Source organism: Vigna unguiculata, chromosome 5, assembly GCF_004118075.2.
Source record: "Vigna unguiculata cultivar IT97K-499-35 chromosome 5, ASM411807v1, whole genome shotgun sequence".
Taxonomy (NCBI): domain Eukaryota; kingdom Viridiplantae; phylum Streptophyta; class Magnoliopsida; order Fabales; family Fabaceae; genus Vigna; species Vigna unguiculata.
This window is the reverse complement of record NC_040283.1, coordinates 7890338-7905252: the sequence shown is the minus strand read 5'-3', so window position 1 is coordinate 7905252 and position 14915 is coordinate 7890338. Positions and strand designations below refer to the sequence as shown.

The window sequence follows — 14915 nt, the reverse complement described above, 5'->3', positions numbered from 1 at the left end:
AATATATAAGTGTTTTTTTATAATGACATTCAACTATAAATTGTTATGTACTATCATTAATCTTAGTAATAAATACTTTATATAAAGCATTTAATTTATAAGTTTTAATTAGTTAACATATAAAATCTCTTACTTTGACCATGTATTATTGTTCCAGTGTTAACCCTTTATTGACTGAATTTATTTGGAACAAATCCTGCTAAAAAAGAAGTGAAAGATATTACATATGCAACATGTTATAGTAAGAAGAGTAATTGTTGATATAAACAATTACTGTGATATTTTTGAAAAGAAGGTGGAGGAGTTGGCGGGCGTAATATTTTGGTATAAAAAAAAGATGCAAAGTGTTTGATTATTATATGAATATATGAATATGATATGATATTAACGTGTTCCGGTTTGGTGTGTTTGACTATTGGAGAGTGGATGCACCAACCACAACGACAGTGCCATCTCAGAAACTGATGCAGATGTTTTTTCATCTTAATTTAATCAGAAGATTAATGAAACCGGAAAGCACAAAAATAAGTTTTCAATGAATGATTAAGTATTATCATTAATATTATCTCATTATGGTGACAGAATGATCTAGCTAATAAGTTCCCCACGGGCTCTCTCTTTTTGACTTCGGATTTTCGTTCATTGTTGAAGGCCTTTCACTTCACTTTTCAGATTTCAAGGTTATTCACTTTTGCAAGTTTTGACATTTCAATCACCCCACCCCACCTTCGAAAGTGAGATTCTTTCTTTCTCTCTCTGTCATTTCTGAATTTTTGGATAAGGATTTCATTGCAATAATTGGCTGTTGTGGTGTATGATTCTCTTACAGCCAAAAACTTCAATGTTGTAACTTTGTGTTTTAATTATCTGGGAAAGTTAAGTCTGACAAGTTTGGCAACTTTGATCTTCCTCCCACTTTCAAACCAGAGAAATCAGCCAAAGCTATTGTATGATGCTTTTTTTAGTTTTCTACTTTTACGTTTCATTGATGTTTCTTGGGAAAATGACATACACATGACCGGGTTTCTACTTTCAGTATTTTTGAAGTTCTAACTTTATCCTGTTTTATGAGATTTTAGATCAATAAAGTATTCATTTTATTTTCTGAATGTGTGTTGTGAATGAATCTTATTCCTTGCAATGTTCCAATTTCAATACCCCCTTTATTCATCATCCCTTCCATTTAGTTGCTTTTCAGGATATACTGTGATGCCGGCTCTGAGAATTCATGGATATGCCTTGGCTCTTTCGTTTTGTCTTATCACCTTCATAGCAGCATCACAACGAACAGACCCTTCAGAAGGTCAATATGCTTTACTTTACACCTTCAAATTTTTTCACTTTGTTCTTTCTGGCCTGTGATTTTAGACACTAGACAAGAGAGCTCAAGTAGAAATTTCAGTCCAAATAGGGAGGAATATGTTACCCCTTTTTTCCCTTCTGATAGAAATGAATTTGTTTTTTTTTTGTAATGATTAGGTTAGGGAGAAAGTGTTCTGAGTGTATACCATTTCACTTTCCTTTATCTGATACTTGTAATTTGCTTTGGTATTAAAAAATTTGAACCTTAGTGATTAACCTGTATTTTTTCCTATTTGTAGTTAATGCGCTGATTGACATCAAGAAAAGTTTGATTGATCGTAAGCACAATCTTAAGAACTGGAATAAAGGAGACCCGTGTACAAGAAACTGGACTGGGGTTTGGTGTTTTGATAAGACGGGAGATGATGGGTATCTCCATGTTCGTGAGATGTATGGATTTTTTCTCTTTCTGTTTTCTTTTTGTTCTTAATTTCAATGTTTTAACTTAGATGCAGTAAAGGGTTATTTATTTACACATAGCACAGAGTTTATATTACAGGGGTTGCTAAATTTTGATTGTTTTGTGTGATCTAATTTTACTGAAGCTACTTAATGACAATGAATCTCTCGGGAAATCTATCACCTCAGCTTGGTCAGCTATCTCATCTTGAGATAATGTGAGTTGCGTCATTTTGTTCTTCAGAAACAAATTATGTATCAGAAGAAACAGTGACAATATTTATGGCATGCTGATATTTTGATTGTTTTATGCTTGAAGGGATTTCATGTGGAACAATCTGACAGGCACGATACCCAAGGAGATTGGAAACATTAAAACATTGAAACTCTTGTAAGAACTTTAACATAGAAGATGAATTATTAGTGTTGATCCTCATCAAGTTTTTATTTTAAGGTGGTCTTGTCTGTGCTGCTTGATATGGTGTATTTCTTTCAAGGGGTGTAATTAATGAAAGTTTATGATGCAACCATACAAACAGAGCAAATACTGTTTCCAACATATGTATGATTTTTCTTCTCTGCTATAACAGGAAGAGTTATTCTGATGCATTTTCTATGCAGGCTCTTGAATGGCAATATGTTATCTGGGAGTTTACCAGACGAGCTTGGCAACCTTCCAAATTTAAATAGATTCCAAGTAGACGAAAACCAATTGTCTGGTTCTCTACCAGATTCACTAGCCAACATGACTAGTGTTAAACACCTGTGAGTGGATCTCTTAGCCAAAAAACTATCAATTCAGCTTGGAGGTTGATTTCTTACATGTAATTTATCATTCTCATATTGTATATTTTCAGTCACCTGAACAACAACTCATTTAGTGGTCAACTTCCATCTACACTTTCAAAGCTATCAAATCTGATGCATTTGTGAGTATTGAACTCATTTATTTTCTTACATTTACAGTGTTTCAAATCCTCCATTGCATCTTGGGGTGCATCTCCGGATTGACCCTTTTTACAAGTTTGTACTGATTATTTTTGTTGAAATGACTTTATAGGCTTGTGGACAACAATAACTTATCTGGAAATCTTCCACCAGAATACTCCATGTTAAAGGGATTGGCAATACTGTATGTTCTCCTTCCCAACTTTTAGATTTGTTTCATTTATCAGCTTCATTTTATACATTTGTATATTACTGCAATTTGGACGCTGTGCTTAAATTGTGGAGGAGGATTAGTGAAATGATAAAATCATGCTCTGCTATGATAAGCCAGATTTCGCATGATATTTAAACAAATGGCTCATGAACATATAGGTATACATACTAGGGAGGTTATAATAAGAATATGACTGTAGAGTTCTGGATGATCCATGGAGGATTAAATGAAAAAAGAAAAAATGTATAACATTGTGTGTCCTTTGTTCTGGAAAACTTAGGCTGATTTAAGAGTTTAGGAGAAAGGATTTTCCTTATTGTTGCAACAAGTTCATGACCCTTGCATATATATGCCCTCACCTTGGCCAGAAAAAGAGTTTAAGATACAGTTTCTGATTTTCATATTTACTTGTTTCCCTTGCAGCCAGCTTGATAACAACAACTTCAGCGGGAATGGAATTCCTTCTACCTATGCAAACTTAACCAGGCTCGTGAAATTGTAAGTATTTTTAACATTACTACTTGTCCTTTTATTTTATTTTTTTCACTTAATGTAGGATGTTACACATATTAAATGACTGATTATTTTAGCTAATATTTCCTCTTTGATTTAACAGAAGTCTAAGAAACTGCAGTCTGCAAGGAGCTATTCCTGATTTCAGTTCAATACCCAAACTTACCTATTTGTATGTTTGATGATACCTATTGCTTTATGTTGTGCCGAATGGTGTGAAATCATATTCCTATTTTTTCTACCAATTCATTTGTGACTGGTTTATGTTTTCTAGAGATCTTAGCTGGAATCAGTTCACTGGACCCTTATCATCAAATAAGCTAGCAGACAATATGACAACTATGTATGTAAATAGCCCAACTTTTCTATGTATTTTCTATTTATAATGCTCTTGGTTTCCTTTTCTATTTCACAATATTTATTTAACTTAATGCAAGGCATAATCAAATTGAGAGATGAGCTTATTTTCACTCAATTGCAGTGATCTTTCCAATAATCTTTTCAACGGATCTATTCCTCGAAACTACTCGTATCCTCATCTTCAAAAACTGTGAGAATATCAACCTTTATTTCACATAATATTTATACAATTGTTACATAACAACATATTGAACTCTTCTACAATCTAGATAGACTTTCATACAAGTTCAATTCTTTGCACATTGGGTTGAATTTTTGTTTTCATTGCCAAACACAGGTCACTTGCGAACAATTTAATGTCAGGGTCCATCCCTGCTAGCATATGGCAGAATATGTCCTTCGGTGTGAAAGATAAACTTATAATGTAACTTCTTTATCTAGATTACTACTTCAGTCTCAAGGAATGTGGACATTTTGCATTAAACTAGTATATTGACTGCGTTCTTTTCAATGTAAGCTTATATGTTTGTCTTATCCTTGCAGAGATCTCCATAACAACTCATTTGAGGATGTTTTGGGAAATCTTAACCCCCCGGCAAATGTTACCTTAAGGTATTCTTATTACTTTTGTTTCGTTACATGGAATGTAACACATTATCTGATTTTCTCTCTCTCTATGGCTCTGGCTCATACCATGTTCTAGATATTATATACATATATTTCTGCTTAATTTTTATTCTATGATTCGTTTTTACTATGAAAGACAGTGTCGAAGCTATGATTTGCCTTTGTTGTGGCATACATTTCATATTAGTTCTTTCTCTTTTCCTTGAAGGCTTTCTGGTAATCCTATATGCAAGAACTCCAACACACAAAGTGTTGGTCAATACTGTGGACCTGAAGAAGATAAGGCAGCTCAAGACTCGACAAACTCTACTGTTTGTCCCGTTCAATCTTGTCCATTTAATGACTTTTATGAATACGCCCCCAACTCCCCAGTTCCTTGCTATTGTGCTGCACCTCTGAGAATTGGATACAGGCTGAAAAGTCCAAGTTTTTCTTACTTTGCTCCCTATAGATCTAGTTTTGAACACTACATAACAGACTCCTTAAAACTACACCTCTACCAACTATCAGTAGATTCAGTAGCTTGGGAAGAGGGACCTCGTCTTAGAATGTATTTGAAACTCTTCCCTTCCTATAATGATTCCCGTTCTAATGTGTTCAACGAAAGTGAGGTTCGTCGGATTAGCAGCCTATTCACATCATGGCGATTTCCTCGCACTGATTTTTTTGGACCATATGAACTCCTGAACTTCACTCTTCTCGGACCTTATGAAAATAGTAAGTTTCTTAACTCAACATGTTATAACTTTTTATCATGTAAGCGAATGCATAATAAATTCTTGATCACTTAACCATATTATTATCGTTGCATCTTCCCACCAAATGTGTGTACTGTTTAGCACAACAATTCTACAAGAAATACTATTTTCTGCTGGTAGTAGTGATTGGCAATATAATATGCAGACTGCAAACAGATTATACAGTATTACTATTTATATTATTCTCATATTCATATTAGTTTAAATTTTCTATTCTTTTATGTACCATTCTTTAACTGAGATATTAATCCTTTCATTGGTAAAAGAAAAAAAAAAGGTAAGTATCTTGATCCTAGAAAAATAGGAGTAACAGAGAAATAGGTTTCCTTTGCTTCTGTCTAGCATTAGCATTTATGGCAATTTTTGGCAACTCAAATTTGGTTAATAAATTTACTCCCTCTGCTGAGTTTCTCTAATTTAACTTTAATTTTATTGTTATAGTAATTATTCATTCGGAGAAGGGAAAAGTTAGCGTTGGCATAAAAGTTGCTGTTGCAATAGCAGCTGCTGCTTGTGCTTTAGCAATATCTGCAATAATCATTCTCCTGATTACTAGAAGAAGGATGAAATACCACAAGAAGATTTCCAGGAAATGTATGTGCAAGTTTTCTAAAGCTTTCTGCTGACTATCTCATTTTGGATTGTTTTTTTTTAAGAAAGAGGTCTAAAATACTTATTTCTTTTGCAGCTACTACTAATTTATCCATCAAAATAGATGGCATGAAATCATTTACCTACAAAGAACTGGCTCTTGCTACTAACAAATTTAATATCTCAACTAAAGTTGGTCAAGGAGGTTATGGGAATGTCTATAAAGGCATTTTATCTGATGAAAGTTTTGTGGCGGTTAAGCGAGCAGAAGCAGGTTCCTTACAAGGACAAAGGGAGTTCTTGACTGAGATTGAGCTTTTATCAAGGTTACACCATCGAAATCTTGTCTCGCTGATTGGATACTGTAATGAAGAAGGGGAGCAGGTATCTAGCTTATAGAGTAAATGAGAAAATAATTTGTTCTGCATGAATCTGAATACGATAATTTTTGCCATATTAGCTTTGCACTCGACACTGATTTCAATAGTATTCTCACATATATATTCTTTTTGTTGATTCAGATGCTGGTTTATGAATTCATGCCCAATGGCACCTTAAGGGACTGGATTTCTGGTATGAAATTGTGCATAATAACTTTTTTCCTCTGACATGTTTTCTGCTTTCCAGTTTTGGGCTTCAGTTATAAAAGTATTTTATATGCTCATGCAATTTAGAATATCACTTGGTAAACTTCTTGGATCTGTATAGCAAGTTTAATAGCTTTTGGTCAGATTTTTTTATAGTTGATACGCTTCTGCAGAATTATTGAGGAAAATCTCCTTTCAATAAGTTATAAATTCATTCTCCATAAATACACTGCAAAAGTTTCATCTTTTACTTCTAATTGTCGAGGCTGTGGTCTTAAACAAAAGAAATCATGATCACCATGGAAGCAACTAATATAATTCATCTTCACTGTTTTGTCATTTCATCCTTTTTAGTAGAGAACAAATTAGAAATTAAAAAGGAAGAAAATTTCATGAAAAAAAGGAAAAGCAATGTTAATGCAGTAATTTAATATGAGACTGTTGATGTTCTCAATGATGTAATAAAGACATGTTATAAGTTAATGGATACTGTGGTGAGGCAGGTAGAAGTAGAAAAACAAAGGGGAGCCTAAATTTTAGTACGAGGTTGAGAATTGCAATGGGAGCAGCCAAAGGCATACTGTATCTTCATACAGAGGCTAACCCTCCTATATTCCACAGAGATATTAAAGCCAGTAACATTCTTCTGGACTCCAAGTTCACTGCTAAAGTGGCCGATTTTGGACTCTCACGGCTTGTACCAGACTTAGATGAAGAAGGAACTGCTCCTAAATATGTGTCAACAGTTGTGAGAGGAACTCCGGTAAGTTTCTTAAAAGAATTAGGGAATAATTGGACAATGATATTTTGAGAACTAATTTTTGACAACTTTCTCTCATAACCTGACGTGACATCTTCTGAATGGTTTTGGAATATAAAGAAATGAGAAAATGAAAAGCCATTTAAAAGATGTCACCTCAAGTTATATGATAAAGTTGTCAAAATTTAGTTGTTAAAAAATTATTTTCCATACTGAAAAGCAATACAGTCAGAATATAATGATTACTTGGTAATTTGGCTGCAGGGTTACCTGGACCCAGAATATTTATTGACTCATAAGCTGACAGACAAATGTGATGTCTATAGCCTGGGAATTGTGTATCTAGAGCTTTTAACAGGCATGCAACCAATATCTCATGGGAAAAACATTGTTCGCGAGGTACCTTTCTTTCTGTCTCTATCTGATCATCAAATCATCAAAAACATTGAATAGTAAACTAATCATAAGAATTTTATTCTACGGCCTGCACATTTGAATTCTCTTATATCTGATTTATTCAGAAACCATACAGAAAGTTATGAATAATGGTGCACAATTTGATGTCAGGTTAACATGGCTCGTCAATCTGGCACAGTATACTCCATCATAGACAGCAGAATTGGGTTGTATACATCTGAATGCTTGGAAAAATTCTTAACTCTGGCCCTCAGTTGCTGCCAAGACCATCCAGAGGAGAGACCATCAATGATAGATGTGGTGAGGACACTGGAAGATATCATTGCAATGTTGCCTGAAGCTGAAACAGTTTTCTCAGATGTTAGCTTAGACAGTTCTGGCAACATAGCACCACCCTCATCATCAGCATCAGCATCAACATCAGCATCGCATGTAACAAGGGAGGAGCAACACATGTCCTCCTATGTGTCAGGAAGTGATCTTGTCAGTGATGTCATTCCCACCATTGTTCCTCGCTGATGCTGTCCTTTGCCATCCTCTTTCTCATATTCTGAAAAATGTAATTATAATATTTTTTGTACCAAGATTTTGATAGATGGTAAAGCTAGGAAGTTCCCATTTGGGATCTTGTAAATTTCATACTTGTAACTGTAACCGAATACTATACAATTGGTGGTGAAAAGAAGAAGAGAATGATACAACTACTACAGTTTTTTTATTTTTTTAAAAATGTATATGTTTCATTTCACCCAATCAAAATCCAAGTACATATCCAGTTTATCATATTGTTCTTCCTAGGCCTGTTACAGATTTGTTTTATTGAGAACACTTTTTATCAATAATCCTTAACTGCAGATCAAGATGCTTCTACACATCTTATTGGTGAACATTACAATCTATTCAAAAAGTGATTAAATCATAAAATACCTTCATGGTATTTTGGAGTCAAAGATTCTAATAACAAATTAATATCACAATTAGAACAACATAAAAACTAAAATAAAAACAAGAATATGAGATAATATTAATGGATGATTAAAGAAAGAAAAACAAAGGTTGAGAAAACTTAAAAAAGAATGTCAAAAGGTGAACCACTTATAAAAGTAGAGAAAGACTTTATATTTCTCCAAAATCATAAAAAGTCAAACTAGGCACCTTGAAAAAGAAAAAATCGTAACATCAAGACTTTAAGACTTCACAGCCACCAACATTGAAGTGATTTACAAATATGGTTTACTTTATCCATCAAAGGCTCTGATCATTCCACTCTCCAATTAACGGCTGGAAAAAAATTAAATCATAATAAACAACACATCCAAGGAATTATATTATTTTTATAAGATTTTATTTTTTTTCAATTATATTTATTATATAACTTTTTCGGGGTGAAGTTATGGGATAAGGGATTTCATGATTAATATAACATAAATTACATCTTAACTAAAGTATTTAGCATCTTCTTTTATTTTCTTATTGTTTTCATATAACATCCTTAACTACTACACAGAAATAACAATAAATATTTATAATATCTCTATTAAAGAGTAAATCAATTCAACAAAATCAGCTCATATATTAAATTAATAAGCTTAATAAAATAAATATTTGCATAGTTAAGTCTTATCTACTTATGAAACTAAACATGAGGGCTGAACTATATATATATATATATATATATATATATATATATATATATATATATATATATATATATATATAAAATATAGTACAGTAATATATGTAAATAAGTCATCACTATAGAAAGAAAGAAAAAAAAAAAACCCACATTAGAGTTCCCATTTCCCAAATGAATGAATCAACAATGGATTGCTTCACCTCAAAAGTTTCAGTTCTTCTCCTACTCTTGCTATCTGCAGTGGTATTGCCCAAAGGCAACTGTAGAACGCATAGTTGCAATGAAAACGATCAATCGGCCTTGTTAATCTTCAAACATCATGTTGTAGACCCTTTAGACTACCTCTCCTCTTGGTCTGATGAAAAACATTGTTGTGCATGGAAAGGAGTGCAGTGTGATAATGTGACAGGAAGAGTTACAACACTTGATCTCAACAACCAATACTTGCAAGGTGAAATCAACCTATCTCTTCTTCAAATTCAATTTTTGACTTACTTGAACTTGAGTTGCAATAGTTTTACAGCTCTAAGTCTTACAAACTCAAACTACCAATCACTAGTCAAACCTTCTAATGCTTATGCTAACTTCTCTAGCCTCAAGTACCTGGACTTGTCCTTTAATGAAGATCTTCAGTTGGATAATCTTCAATGGCTTTCTCATCTTTCTTCATTGCAATGCCTCAATCTCAGTGCGATTTATCTTGAAAGTCAAACAAATTGGCTTCAAACCATGGCCATGCTTCCTTCTCTTTTGGAGTTGAGATTGTCAATGTGTCGTCTAAAAAGCATCAGCCCTTCTGTCAAGTTCGTGAATTTTACTTCACTACTCACTCTTGACCTGTCTCAGAACAGTTTCTACTCCGATTTGCCTTATTGGCTGTTTAATATTAGTAGTGACATCTCTCATATTGACCTTAGCTCCAATGGTTTGAGGGGCCAAATACCCAAGACTTTGTTAAATCTTAGAAAGCTTAAATCATTAAGATTGGATGACAATGGACTTACAGGACCTATTCCAGATTGGTTAGGGGAACATCAACATCTGCAGCATCTTAATCTAACTGAGAATCTGTTTAATGGTTCCTTTCCTTCAAGTCTAGGAAATCTCTCATCCTTGACACAATTTGGAGTTAGCTCTGATTCATTGAGTGGTAGTCTTCCAAACAGCATCGGCCAGCTCTTTAACTTGAGGAGTTTATACATCGGAGGATCCCTGTCAGGAGTTCTATCTGAAAAGCATTTTTACAAACTCTTCAATTTAGAATCACTTGTCTTGCTTTCAGCTTTTTCATTTGATTTGGATCCCAACTGGATTCCTCCTTTTCAGCTCCATGAAGTTGACCTGAGAAACACAATTCTTGGTCCAACTTTTCCAGAATGGCTATACACACAGAGGACGCTAGAAACTCTAGATGTTTCTTCCTCAGGAATATCACCCACAAACGCAGACAGGTTTTGGAGCTTTTTAGCCAATGTCAGATCAATTAGATTGTCCAATAACAACATTAGTGCTGATTTATCAAATGTCACTCTAAATTCTGCATATATAATTATGGATCAGAATAATTTCACAGGAGGGCTACCACTTATATCATCAAATGTCTTGTATTTAGATCTATCTTACAATTTCCTGTCTGGAACCATTTCCAATATGTTGTGCTCTAGATTGGGAAGGAAAATGAATACATTATATTACCTGGATATATCTCATAATCTTTTGACGGGAGGAATTCCCGATTGTGGGGAGAATTGTAGAGGTTTGACTTTACTTAAGATTAACAACAATAAACTAGGTGGTGAAATTCCTCCACCAATGGATTTGCACAAGAACAACTTTTCTGGAAATCCACTGGACATTTCAAGCTTTAAGTCATTGGCATACTTGAACCTTGCAGAAAACAATTTTTCTGGGGTTGTACCAACAAAGATTCCAAAGAGCATTCAAGGGCTGATATTGAGAGGCAATGAATTTAGCGGCAATATTCCAGCAGAACTATGTAGTCTCCCTTCCCTAAGAATACTTGATCTTTCACAAAATAAACTTTCCGGATCTATTCCTTCTTGTATATGTAACGTCCCATTTAATTTATAAACACAATTAAAGGAAACGTCGCACATAAGATAGTAAAATCACGCAGTCCTGGGGTTCCCAACATCACCCTTACAAAACCAGGCACACCACGATGCCAACAAAAGCAGGATAACAGTTTAACTAAGAGTTTACAATCTAAAGACAACGAATACAGGGGCCATAGCCCTAAAGAAGACATCACGAAGAGAAGTGTAAGATCCAGCCCAGACGGCTAAGCGGTGGAATCACCATTCCCCTGTTGACCACGAGAACTTCGCCCATCTGCTCCCATCAACCAAGTCGATGATCATCGCAAGAAAGAACAGCCACATACAACACAACCATGCAACGAAACGGGTAAGCTAGAGCCAACAACATATTCATCATATAGTCAAAAGTATTTCCATCATTTCACATCCATATAATCAACCAAACATGTTATGACTCCCAATCAATACACTACGACTCGACTCGACTCATCCGGATACATATAACTTGGTCGGATTCAGCGGATGCTTGCACTTGTGGTGGATACCTCTGCTCGACCCTGAGCTGCTCATCTCCGAGCTATGTGTTACAAGTATTATGATGAATCAAATTTTCCTCACCACAAGGTTAGCCCTTACTGGATTTCAGGCCTCTTGCTACTCTCACCACAGGAGTCAGTCCGCTCTAGGTGAGACTAACTGGCTCCTCAGAGTGTCAGGATGCAACCTTACCTTGGATCCTTATCTAGTTATACAGATGGGGCACCACCATGGACACCCACTAATAGGGGCCATGGAATTACGTCCCGACCACTGAAGCGCAATCCTGAAAGTCCCACCTAGAGACCCCAAGGAATTATGCACTGACGCGGACCAACATACATAAACAACCAATAATTTATACATATGTTGCACACAAGATTTCAACCCAACACCCATAACAAGATTCCATTCTCATATGTTGAATCGCTACCAACTCGTTATTCCCAATCATGAGTAAAGTGTTTCTCCTCATAACATAACCATGCCCCTGATTTACCAACCATCAAGATTTATTGTTACTCATACCAAACTTGTCACTCCAATTTCATGAAACATCTCATACCATTATCATGTGCCCGTCACATCAAAACTCACAACTCACCACTCGCCCGCCACACCACTTATATAGGCAATCCAGTTCATAAATTTGAAGATAAAACCCATACAAGCATGTTGTTCACTTTTTAAAAACCAAGAATCATTGAGACCAAACCATTTCTCGCCCAGCATCTTGCTCAGGCAGAGAGGTCTCGCCCAAGCGAGGAGGACCCTTGCTCAGGCGAGCTCCCTTCGCCTAGGCGAGAGCTCGACTTCCAGCCTGGGAACCCTGCGCGCGTTCTCGCTTAGGCGAGACTCTCTTCGCTTAAGCGAGACGTTCGCTCGCCCAAAACGTACAGTGGGTCGCCTGGGCGACCCTTCGCGAAGAAACACTTAGGCGAGTCCCTGTAACTCTCGCCTGGGCGAGACAGGTTCGCCTGGGCGAGACAGGTTCGCCTGGGCGAGTCTATCAGACTCTGCCATAAACACAGTTCCATTTCCAGACAACAAATCAACTCACACCATACATTCACAGTCACATATAAGCACGAAACAACCACGAAACAACATTCAAGCAAGCATTTTTATACTGAACAAGAGGGTTCTAGCTTCCCTTACCTGGGAATAGCTAGCAAAATGACCCGACGCACCCTTTACCGAACACACGATCACAGCGACTAAAAGAGCGAACGTAAGGGCTGAAAAGATGGCTGAACAGAAGCACGATATGGTCACTAGGAACCCTAGCTGGAAAAAAAAACGGAATGAGCAAAAGAAACAGTATGGGTTTGCCACAACACTTACATGGAGTAGGAAACAACCTCGAACTAGCTCGAAGACGGCAGAACCCTAACCCTAGCAGAGCGTTACGTGAGAGCAAGGGGATGACGGCTGGTTCTTTTCTGAAAGTGAATGAAATGTGGAATTAGGGCAACACTAAGGATTCTTATATCATGGGCCAGCCTTTAGGTCCATTGTTGCATGGCAGCCCTTAGAATTAAGGACAGAGTTACGTAAACAGATTTTAATGGGCCTTACAGTATACTCAATTATAGTCTCTCGGATGGTGCTGGAACAATAGAATCTCATCTTAAGTTCAGTTTTTTGTATTATTTGGGAGGTAGAGGGGTGGAGTATGAAGGTGGTTGGGTACTCGGAACTCTAGACCTTTCAACAAACAACTTGTCTGGAGAAATCCCACCACAACTTTTTAACCTCACTCGGTTGGCTGGTTTGAACTTGTCCAGAAATCATTTGGTGGGAAAGATACCAAGCAATATTGGTGGCATGACAAATTTGGAGTGGCTTGATCTCTCCAACAATCATCTTTCAGGGGAAATTCCGGCAGCCATATCTAAGTTGATGTTCCTAGGTTTGCTGAATCTATCATACAATGATTTAAGTGGAGAAATCCCATCAGGGGGGCAACTTGATACGTTAACTTTATGGAGCTATATTGGGAATCCCAAACTTTGTGGAGCTCCTCTTCTAAAGAACTGTTCTGAGAAAGTAAATGAAGAGAAGGTAAACCATGAAGAAGGATCAAACGATTCTCTAAATGAGTCACTCTACATTGGGATTGGAGTTGGGTATTTTGCTGGCTTATGCGGAGTTTGGTATTCTTTGCTCTTCCATAGAGCATGGAGACACAAATATTTTCAGTTCCTGGATAATATCCTCGACTGGCTTTATGTGTTTGTGGCTCTCAAGTTAAATAAGTTTCGTGAGTTAAGAGCAAGTTCAAGATGAAGTGAAGAGCTTTTGGAAAAGTGGTAATGTCAAAGAATACATTTAAATTACTCATTTTTGTCTTTGAATGTTAGGTGATTTTTTAAAATGGTAAGTGTTGCTCGACATTTGTTTGCAATTGAAAGTATACGTGTAAGGCTTTTTATTTGAATATTAACAATATCTCAACTAAGATGGTCAAGGAGGTTACGCGAACGTCTATAGTTTCATTTTATCTTATTAAATCCGTGGTCATTAACAGAAGATCCCTTACTAGAATAAAAATAGTTTTTGACTCAAATCAAAGTTTTATCAAGGTTTGTTTCGATTCTAATTCCGTCAAGATATTGCTATGATTAATTATCGTTTTTAAGATATTGTTTGCTATGTAAACTGAAATTTCATCATAATTTTATTTTTAGAAGACATATCAAAAAGTTGTAGGAGTAAGCAATATGATAATCGACTCTATCAATGTTGATGAATTTGAGTTCGGAACATTGACGTAGGAGTTGAGTTACATTCAATAATTTTATTTTATATTGCTTAAGAGTTATGATCAAATGCAGTATGAATACTTTTTATTTTTTTTATCTTTCAAAGTGTCTTTTAAAAACAAAATTGTAACTATATTCCAAATTCTAAAGGAAATAATACTTTGAATATAATTATTGTTGACTGAGATTACAGCAAGGTTAAACTAACAAAATCTTAGTTTCACTAATTGAAAATTATTATAAAGAGAACCTGAAACCTAGGTTTTCTATATCATCTTGCAACAAGTTTTATTTGACGTTAAAAATATGCACCAATAAAAAACTAATGTTCGATTAAACATACAACATAGGTAAACATGATTGTCCTCTATCTTGTTTTAA

The 14915-nt window shown here is 35.5% G+C and overlaps 2 protein-coding genes across 6 annotated transcripts; both read left to right on the top strand.

Moving 5' to 3' along the window:
* The first annotated feature begins 532 nt into the window (after positions 1-532).
* LOC114185434 (probable LRR receptor-like serine/threonine-protein kinase At1g06840) lies at positions 533-8266 on the top strand. Of its 5 annotated transcripts, none has more exons than XM_028073150.1 (22): positions 547-734; positions 830-947; positions 1199-1303; positions 1602-1752; positions 1908-1979; positions 2081-2152; positions 2383-2526; positions 2619-2690; positions 2822-2893; positions 3347-3421; positions 3540-3608; positions 3711-3779; positions 3918-3986; positions 4134-4220; positions 4340-4408; positions 4632-5140; positions 5623-5775; positions 5870-6156; positions 6294-6345; positions 6863-7122; positions 7384-7518; positions 7687-8266. In XM_028073150.1, exons 3-22 carry the CDS (start codon positions 1210-1212, stop codon positions 8053-8055), a joined length of 2880 nt encoding a protein of 959 aa, XP_027928951.1. In that variant the 5' UTR covers positions 547-734; positions 830-947; positions 1199-1209; the 3' UTR covers positions 8056-8266. The 5 variants fall into 5 exon arrangements, with proteins under 5 accessions (XP_027928948.1, XP_027928951.1, XP_027928952.1 ...); XM_028073151.1 differs by having other exon boundaries at positions 1188-1303; XM_028073147.1 differs by lacking the exon at positions 830-947 and having other exon boundaries at positions 533-734.
* A 1040-nt stretch (positions 8267-9306) lies between these two features.
* Positions 9307-14248, top strand: LOC114183998 (receptor-like protein EIX1). Its single transcript, XM_028071226.1, has 2 exons — positions 9307-11240; positions 13331-14248. Exons 1-2 carry the CDS (start codon positions 9344-9346, stop codon positions 14056-14058), a joined length of 2625 nt encoding a protein of 874 aa, XP_027927027.1. The 5' UTR covers positions 9307-9343; the 3' UTR covers positions 14059-14248.
* Positions 14249-14915: the final 667 nt, after the last annotated feature.